The 10000-nt window shown below is 42.0% G+C and overlaps 1 protein-coding gene across 4 annotated transcripts in view; it reads right to left on the reverse strand.

Moving 5' to 3' along the window:
• LOC138959594 (cys-loop ligand-gated ion channel-like) overlaps window positions 1–10000 on the reverse strand; it is a 154497-nt gene that overhangs the window by 7877 nt on the left and 136620 nt on the right. For 3 of the 4 annotated variants that reach the window (XM_070331141.1, XM_070331143.1, XM_070331144.1), the window contains exons 5-8: window positions 7733–7801; window positions 4257–4454; window positions 3578–3835; window positions 1794–1949 (exon numbers count right to left, since the gene is read on the reverse strand). In XM_070331141.1, coding sequence (XP_070187242.1) covers window positions 1794–1949; window positions 3578–3835; window positions 4257–4454; window positions 7733–7801 — 681 coding nt within the window. The remainder of the gene's footprint in view (window positions 1–1793; window positions 1950–3577; window positions 3836–4256; window positions 4455–7732; window positions 7802–10000) is intronic. The other variant, XM_070331145.1, reaches the window with a different exon arrangement.

Below are 10000 nucleotides of genomic sequence, written 5' to 3' on the forward strand. Positions count from 1 at the left end.
CTGGGAGATCGAAAACATCTCCACCATCAACCCACCAAGCGTGGGAGGCCGGCGTCTTATCCGCTAGGCCATTTAGGTGCTCGCCTGTTAGCGAAATCAAATTTGTCAATAATTAGTTGAATGAGTAGCATTTACAGAGTGCAAAACGAATGTTTTTTCTAAATAAGGTAAATGAAAAAATAGATAAATAAAAAATATATACATAATAAAAGTAAAAAAAGGAAAGAAGGAGAAAAACGGGGGGGGGGGACGAGTGTCAGCTAAAGCAATGAGAGTGAGAGAGAGAGAGAGAGAGAGAGAGAGAGAGAGAGAGAGAGAGAGAGAGAGAGAGAGAGAGAGAGAGAGAGCGATGGCTTCATCAGTGAAGTTCTATAACTCGTGTTTCTTTCAGCACGCAGCCGGCGGCACATACATGAGTAATTTCCCTTCAACTTCCGGATGCAACGCTTTCCTGACAAATTGGATAACAGATGGTATTGACAAAAAGGGTCAATGTTTAGTGGAACACACACACTGAGACATAAAAGGGTTAGATTAACCTAACAAAACGTAAATAAAGACATCATTTACAATAAAACAGAACACTTACAGGGCACCTACAGAGAAACCTCGATAAGGAAATTAAAACAAACATGATTGCTTCTTAATAACCTACGGTACCGATTAAATCACAGCCTTGTGGTGACCTTGCGAGTAATTTTTTGCTGCTGATATGACGAAGTCACCGAGACATCATTATTTTGTTATCAAAATTCTTTCTCAGTTCCTTGGGAGACATGCAGCAGCAGTGACAGAATGTTTACAGTGAAGCCATTATTCTATTATGACGTCGTCTGGATGTTTGCTTGTCTTTTGACGTCAGATAATTCACTTTGGAAGAGAAAGCCAAGAACAGACGGTTTATTTATTCACTGTCGATTCTCATTAAGGGGCTGTAGGATCATCGTGCTATAGCCCGGGGACACAGTGAAGCTGTAAGACCATGGAACCGTGTGGTTTCGCGACCAAGGGGCTGTGATGCCAAAGTGCCATATGTGAACACAGTAAAGCTATAGGACCATATAAGACCAAGCGGTTCCGCGACCAAAGCCAAAGGGCTTTTGGGACACAGCGAGGCTATGCGACCATCGGGCCAAGCGGTTTCGCAACCACTGAAATGACATTTAAGATCAAAGAAATATGGATACACTGTGACGTCATAGGACCATAGGACAGTATGATTTTGCGACCAAATGGCCTGAGACCAAAGGGTCATGAGAGCACATTGATGCTATGGGACATTTAGGCTGCGCTACTATTGGCTTTGGGACTATTGGACCACGCGGCTTCGCGACCAAGGATTTGTGAGACGACCAAAGAGGTATGGACCATGCGGTTATTCGACCCTTCTGCTTTATGCCAAAGGGGCTATATGGGACCACAGATCTAAGATAGGATATAGGGGCCATAAGAACATCATGCGATGTGAACACTTTATGTTGCTAATCCATACGTACATCTGCTCCACCCGAATGCCACACTCTGAGCTGAAAAAAATTGAAAAAAGACACCCATCTCAGCCAGACAACATACGGGATAGACTCCGCGTATGGGGTACGTGAAGCACTTACCATGTACGTGCGGTAGGATATCCGGGGTAGACTCTGTGTATGGGTTACATGCAGCACTTACCATGTACGTGCGGTAGGATATCCGGGGTAGACTCTGTGTATGGGTTACATGCAGCACTTACCATGTACGTGCGGTAGGATATCCGGGGTAGACTCTGTGTAAGGGTTACATGCAGCACTTACCATGTACGTGAGGTAGGATATTCGGGGTAGACTCTGATTAACGACCGACTTGAAGGCGACGGATGTGAGCATGAGAGTGAAGGACAGCTGCAGTCGGTTCTGGGGGTACTGTTTGTCCACTGAGAATGTTGCGAAAGACAGGCTGCAGATTAAAAACTGCACACACACAGAGTCACGTTGTCATTAGGATAATGATGCACGCATACAGCATCATGTTGTCGTTAAAATGCTGCACAAAACAGTCATAAAATCGTGACACATTTTGCTTTCCAGTGTCATGGAGAAATATTACTTGTTATATACTCACTTGTTTTCCTTGTTAGAGGTGTTTTTTTGGTTATTTGTTTGTTTATTTTTTGTTTGTCTGTTTGTTTGTAATTTTTATGAACATTTCTGTTATTGTTTGTCTTTTCATGATCAAACAGACATGGAAAGAAAAATGACTAGAAATCCCCAGACTGATCACACAGTTTTGATTAAAGGTATGCAACGCACGGTGATTTTTGAAGCTTATTGATTTGTTTCTTTGCATGCTGGGTTACCTGTTTTTCTTACCGAGTGTGCACATATTATAGTCCCAAAACTGAATGTCCCCTTACCCCATTAAATTCCCAGTGAGTGAATAAGTCAGAACGACAGACACACAGACGAACGGGCGGATGAACAGATGGACATACAGACTAGACACGCTTGCTTGCTTATTTGTCTACTTTCTTTCTTGTTTGCTTGGTCGCTTGCTTGCAAGCGTAGTCACAAACTATAAAAAAAAGTCGGGAGAATATTAGCGACTCATATGCAAGAAATCTCTTTATATCGCAATCGATTTATAACAGTACACCGACGTAACAAAACCTAAAAGCTGCTGTTGCCAACGAGAGGGCAGTGTCATTCAGTCCTGACTCACAGCAGATATATTTCATACATATGTATAAAGGAAAGAGGACAATTCACTGTGCCCCCTGTGTCTCCCGTCACCAAGGCAACGTGCAATATCAATGAGAAACGGAAAAGTCAGCTTTTGTCAGGGTTCAAAGGAGCAAAACGGACAGAGATCTTCCGGGAGTTGCTCTCTGCAATTATGTATGAATGTATCATACAACATTGTGTATTTCCATAAGCCCAACTACTTCTTTAAAGAGAAAACCGGGTAACTTATACAGTCAACTTCTCCCAGACAAAATGAGTCAAACTTATGTTGTCATTGGCAGCTCTTATGCAAATCATTATTTAAGACTTGACAAAAAAGTAAGAAACACGAAGAGACAGACAAATCAAGCAAGCTGACAAGACGGAAAGAAACGAAATACGCTGACAAAACCATTGGCATAGATAATGCTGACAATGTTCCATACGAAATAGTATTTAAGGGGTGGTGCCTATACATGGAGAAGTGTTTCTTTAACCAAAGCAATTGTACAGTTTTACCGAAAAAGGAAATGATCACAAATCAACAAACAAATAAGCAAACACATAAAACAAACAAACATGAATACCTGTCATCTTGATTTTGCTTACACGTGGGAATTAGTAACCGGTCTCCTTAGATATTCACACAGGCAGTACAGGTAACTAAATAACCTTTTTATTTTCGGAAAGTCAAATAAACGTGACAGACTTGAAAAACAAAACCCACCCAGACAGGAATGAAATGGAAAGCACATGTAATTCGAATAAGCTCATAGCTTATGCGAATACTGAGTATTTTTATTTTGTAATTCGTCAATGCAAGATTGATACGATAAAATAACTGTTTAAACCGAAAATAAATCAAAAGCAGCACTCACTGTGACCATAAATATATTCCACACAAAGTAGCCCGGTCTCCGTGCGGCTCGACATTTGACGGAAATTGCCGAGCGCTTGGCAGCTTCATCGACGGGGTCTATTTTTAGCTCCCACTTGGTGCACTCGGTGTGGCAGTAGAGGTGCCACTCTTGCTCGTCCACGAAGCTCTGCTTGTTGACCATGTGGCGGTTCTCCGAATCCTCCACAAGTTCCACCTCAGAGGCTGGGAATTCGCTGGCTACCGTTATTGTCAGGTCCTGAACATTAGAAAGTCAATCAGAACTCATCAAATCAAATATACAAATTATATCTCAAACATGACAAAATTAGAGTGGTGGTGCATGGTACAACAAATACAAACCAGGCTGATTCTAGGGTGAAGGGAGAATCGACTCAGTCGGCTCACGTCCCAGAAGTCACATCACGTCCCAGAAGTCACATCACGTCCGCGAAGTCAAGTCATTTCACAGAAGTCACGCCCAAAAGTCACATCGCGTCCACGAAGTCATGTCACGTCACAAAAATCACATAGCGTCCGTGAAGTCATGTCACTTCAAAGAAGACACGTCACAGAAATCACGTTACAGAAGTCACGTCACAGAAATCACGTTACAGAAGTCACGTCACAGAAATCACGTCATGCGTCACAGAGAAGCCACGTCACGACGCCCCTCTCACCTGAACGTCGAAGGGGAAGTCGTCGAGTTCCAGGTTCTCCATGAAGGTGCCTTTGACCGTACGCTTCTCGGAGATGAAGGCCTCGCCCTTCTCGTTGAACATGACGCGGTGTCGGAACTGCTCCTTGGGGTCTCCGTAGGCGTTCTCGATGTACAGCTTGGGGTTCCAGTAGCGGCTGGGCTCCACGATGTCGCCTTGCTGCGGGCACGCACACACACACTTCACCGTCACACAGGGGGCTTAGACCGAGGAGGTCGGGGTGAAGGGAAGTGTTGTTTGGGTTTGAGCATTGAGTTAGACTTACATAGCTCCGTACATTTAACTCACACAGGGGGATTAGACCAAGGAGGTGGGGGGTTGGGAATGGATGAAGAGAAGTGTTGTTGGGGTAGAGCATTGAGTTATACTTACAGAGCTCCGTACATATAACTCACACAGGGGGCTTAGACCAAGGAGGTGGGGGGTTGGGAATGGATGAAGAGAAGTGTTGTTGGGGTTGAGCATTGAGTTATACTTACAGAGCTCCGTACATCTAACTCACACAGGGGGATTAGACCAAGGAGGTGGGGGGTTGGGAATGGATGAAGGGAAGTGTTGTTGGGGTTGAGCACTGAGTTATACTTACAGAGCTCCGTACATATAACTCACACAGGGGGATTAGACCAAGGAGGTGGGGGGTTGGGAATGGATGAAGGGAAGTGTTGTTGGGGTTGAGCACTGAGTTATACTTACAGAGCTCCGTACATCTAACTCACACAGGGGGATTAGACCAAGGAGGTGGGAGGTTGGGATGGATGAAGGGAAGTGTTGTTGGGGTTGAGCATTGAGCTATACTTACAGAGCTCCGTACATATAACTCACACAGGGGGCTTAGACCAAGGAGGTGGGGGGGTGGGATGGATGAAGGGAAGTGTTGTTGGGGTTGAGCACTGAGTTATACTTACAGAGCTCCGTACATTTAACTCACACAGGGGGCTTAAGACCAAGGATGTGTGGGGTTGGAATGGATGAAGGGCGGTGTTGTTGGGCCGGGTTGAGCACCGATTTGTACTGACATAGCTCCGTACATATAATTCAGTGGGTTTGAGGGTTGTCAGTCAGGTATAGGTCACGGGTACCGACTGGGGGATGGAGAGGGGGGGATGAAGGGAAGTGTTCGAGCACTGAGTTTGGTTGTAGATGTGAGCAAACCGGTTTGCAGCATGTCAGGGTGTGTGGGTGGGTGTGTGTGGGTGTGTGGGTGGGGGGTGTGCGGGTGTGCGGGTGGGGTTTGGGTGGTGGGGGTGGAAGGGGAGTCTAGGAAAAACGAATATTAGGGTAACGGATAATGACAATCCTTGATTTGACTCCCAATGGAAAAACATTTCAGCAGAGTCAGAAAAGTTAACGGGATGTCTTATTATCTGAGTGTAAAGTGGGGTGGGATTGAGGTTTTGGGCCAGGATGTGTGTGCTAGATGTCGCCAGAGAAAAGAACTTGAAATTCAACAAAGAGAGTTACCGCTATTGTAAGGAGCAAAGAGCACATTATCGATTTGTAGATTCTGCATCGTAAATGATTCACTAGGGAGAGCTGGTTAAAGTTTAGGGAACAGGTAAAAAGATTATAAATATCGATGGGTATGGGATTTGGACAATGTAAATGTAGTCAAATACCAACACTTACGTTTGAGCTAAATTAAAAGTAAACTGAAACAAAACTGTGACAAATCAAGAGCTAGAATAACGAAAAGAAATACAAAAACTAAAACTAAACTAAATTTCAAGAAAAAAAGGAAAAAACCCAGCTTGTTAATGCCAACAAATATATCTTGGAAAGTTGAATCACTCTTAATTACCTTTTACCTTGAACAATACCCTCTTACCTCTTCCACGTAAATGTACATTTGAAGTTTACTGAAGTAATCTCACGAAATTCACAATTCTTCCCTGAGATTGCACCATCCATACGTGTTTTAATATACACATTGCCACCATGTGGGAGATATTAGAAGAAAAACAACAACAACAATAATGGGTTTGTCATTCTGCTTTCATTTGCTTTTTATATTTAGTCAAGTTTTGACTAAATATTTTAACATCGAGGGGGAATCGAAACGAGGGTCGTGGTGTATGTGCGTGTGTGCGTGTGTGCGTGTGTGTGTGTGTGTAGAGCGATTCAGACTAAACTACTGGACCGATCTTTATGAAATTTGACATGAGAGTTCCTAGGTATGAAATCCCCATACGTTTTTTTCATTTTTTTGATAAATGTCTTTGATGACGTCATATCCGGCTTTTCGTGAAAGTTGAGGCGGCACTGTCCCGCCCTCATTTTTCAACCAAATTGGTTGAAATTTTGGTCAAGTAATCTTCGACGAAGGCCGGACTTCGGTATTGCATTTCAGCGTGGTGGCTTAAAAATTAATTAATGACTTTGGTCATTAAAAATCTGAAAATTGTAAAAAAAAATAAAAATTTATAAAACGATCCAAATTTACATTTATCTTATTCTCCATCATTTGCTGATTCCAAAAACATATAAATATGTTATATTCGGATTAAAAACAAGCTCTGAAAATTAAATATATAAAATTTATTATCAAAATTAAATTGTCCAAATCAATTTAAAAACACTTTCATCTTATTCCTTGTCGGTTCCTGATTCCAAAAACATATAGATATGATATGTTTGGATTAAAAACACGCTCAGAAAGTTAAAACAAAGAGAGGTACAGAAAAGCGTGCTATCCTTCTTAGCGCAACTACTACCCCGCTCTTCTTGTCAATTTCACTGCCTATGCCGTGAGCGGTGGACTACGAGTATACGGTCTTGCTGCGTTGCATTGCGTTCAGTTTCATTCTGCGAGTTTGACAGCTACTTGACTAAATATTGTATTTTCGCCTTACGCGACTTGTTATCTGTATTAAACCATTACAAATGATTACATGGGGACTCACATTTTATAGTCTGAAAAAGACTAGCAGTTAAGCCATTTAAAAGGCGTTTGCGTACAGAACACTTACAAGGTTTCCTTTTCCTCTTAGGTTGACCACATAGTGTGCATACTGTTTAACTGTGACAGCACATTAACACGAATGCCAGGGAATTGCACATTGCCATTCAACATTCGAAAGCACCGCATAGCTGAAAGGGGGGGGAGAGAGAAGTACACAGAACAAAGCCACCACTACAACGACTGGGTAACCATGAGCAGACCAAGGAAACCTGAAAAATCAAACCAAGGAAAGAAAAAGAAGATGCTGCAAACAAAGGTTATGAACTGAGACGAGTACAATCAACAACTCAAGAAGAATAATGCTCTTGGCAACATAGTGCGGGGTACCACGTGATATTCAGTGCGTGGTACCACGTGACATTCAGTGCGGGGTACCACGTGACATTCAGGTGAATACAGGTGAGGGGAATAAAGGGATGGGGGTTAGTCAGTATATAGCTGCATGGCTGGACAGATGGGGAGGGGTGTGTGACGCTACCTGGATGTTGCCCATGGATTGGGCAAGTTTGGGATTTCTGTACAACTCGCCCTCGCCTTTCTCGGAATGCTGCAAGAGGAAAGCAACAAAACAACCGTATGAGGCAACGCTAGCTAGCCTGCCGGTATCAAAGGAAAAATAGTCCGCCAAGAAAAAGAGTCCAGCGGACTTACGTCCCTTGGAACGTGTGCCCTAGGAGGCAAGGACACAGAGTTCAGGGACAAATTGTCCTTGAAATCATAGTCCGCCGGACTTTGAAACACGCGGACTCTTCTTCCCTTCACACCGGTACACAGCCGACACAACATGACACGCATGCAAGTTAGTAAACTTGTGCTTACGTTAATGTGCAACACAACGCTTAAAGGGTGGACATAATTGCTTCTGGAAACCAAGAATAGTGTCGAAAAACGTGACCTCGGAGGTGTCTTCTTATCTAAATGTGCAACACAACATTTAACCAGGTGACAAAGATTTCTTCTGAAAACAAAGAATAGCTTACTAAATACTTAAACATACAACATCCAAGCTGTTTTTTTAAGAGCAGATTGTACACCAAAAATGAAGGTTAACCTAATGTCCACTCGATTTCAGAGATCCGTATTACCAACTGCTGCTAAGCATCTTTTGAAAACAAACAACACCTAAACCAAGTCTTCCTTTTCAAATTTTAATTTATCGATTCAAGCAATTTAAAGACAAATACTTTCGAAGTGTCTGTATTTATGTATTAAAAATAAAATCTTATTGCCAATGTTACGGGATTGGGAATGTGTGCACCATCAGGTTCTCAAAATACTTGCATACTTAATTTGTTGTCTGCTCACATGAATGATGGTATATTCTACTTATGTGGTTGCTTGTCAGGTACAACCTTCCTTTTTCACTTAGTATGAGGTATTGTGCGTTGGAGAAATTACAGAACCCATGATCTTACCCTTATATTTATGGGATCAAAACTTCCCCTTAGTTTCGAATTTGTTTGAATTGTTTTTCACAAGAAATCAAATTTTCTTGTCTCAAAATCATGGCAAACCTGTCACCGTGCTAAAGGCCGTTGAATTCATGTTGGCATTTAAGATTCTAACCCGCTGCTGATTTTATTATTTCAGACAGACGCCTTAACGATCAAGTAGTGTTAAACGTCGCCTGACTACAATAATGATAAATGCAGGTACAACTCAGGTTAATCGCTTGGTGTGTATTTAAATTTGTTTTGCACAAGAAAAGTAAAATGTTTCAACTTGTCTCCATGGCAAGGGATACAAGGGGGCGATTTGCCACTGGGTGCGGCAGCTTTATTAACTTCTTATCAGTTGGAAATAAGCAGAGCATGAAGTCGGCTTTTCAAAGCCGGGGCGAAATGGGAAGGGGCGATTCGATACCTCGCTAGTAAAAGGTCCAAATAAAGAGAGAAAAAAAGCCACTAATAAAACTATTTAAAAGGACCAAATAGTTGAACCAATAGAGAAGAAGTAGATATGTAGTAATACAAAGTATAAACGAAGAAAAAGAGAATAAAAACAGTGCCGAGACAACTTCCTAGCGAAAACGACAATACGCAAAAATACACAGAGAAAAACTGGGTAAACTTTGTAAAAGGTAAACCACAACCGTAAAAAGACAACCTTCAAAATACTTGAGAGGGCTTTATTCAATTCGGAAGCGATCTGTCATTCTTAACTCACTTTTAGTCAATTCTAAAGTTGAAACTACATGAAACAAGTTTCTGAAATGCGTTGAACGTAAAGTCCAAACTGGACGGTGAAGTCACTGTCATTCCATTGTTAACAATTAAACAATAACAACAGACCAAGAGAACTATACTGAACAATCATGGACTACACTTTTGGAAAATAAAAAGGAAGAAAACCAACACCTAATATATATTAGTTCTGGGTTTGAAGCAAAAGATGTCAACGCAAAGTTTTTGTTTGTAAAATTTCTCAAAACAAATGCAGTCTTCGAGGGCGAAATAAATATCCTATCAAGAATACCATCAGTACAATGTTCTTAGTAAGTAAATGCTGCGCCAGTGGACATTTGCAATAATCAGGGAGTCGGGACAATTTAGCCAGCAAGTAGCCCAAGCTAAAACATTCATCAACATCAGCGCTGAGGGATTTCTAAGCCCGCGGGGAAAAAGCGGTTGTTCAAACAATTTGCAGAACTATAAACACATCTAATGGAAATGGTGAGTTCAGAACATCAATGACAGATACCTATCACTACAGACCATTCAGCTTTCCGGCAACTATGACCAGTTCT

The sequence above is a fragment of the Littorina saxatilis genome, linkage group LG2, assembly GCF_037325665.1.
Source record: "Littorina saxatilis isolate snail1 linkage group LG2, US_GU_Lsax_2.0, whole genome shotgun sequence".
NCBI lineage: Eukaryota > Metazoa > Mollusca > Gastropoda > Littorinimorpha > Littorinidae > Littorina > Littorina saxatilis.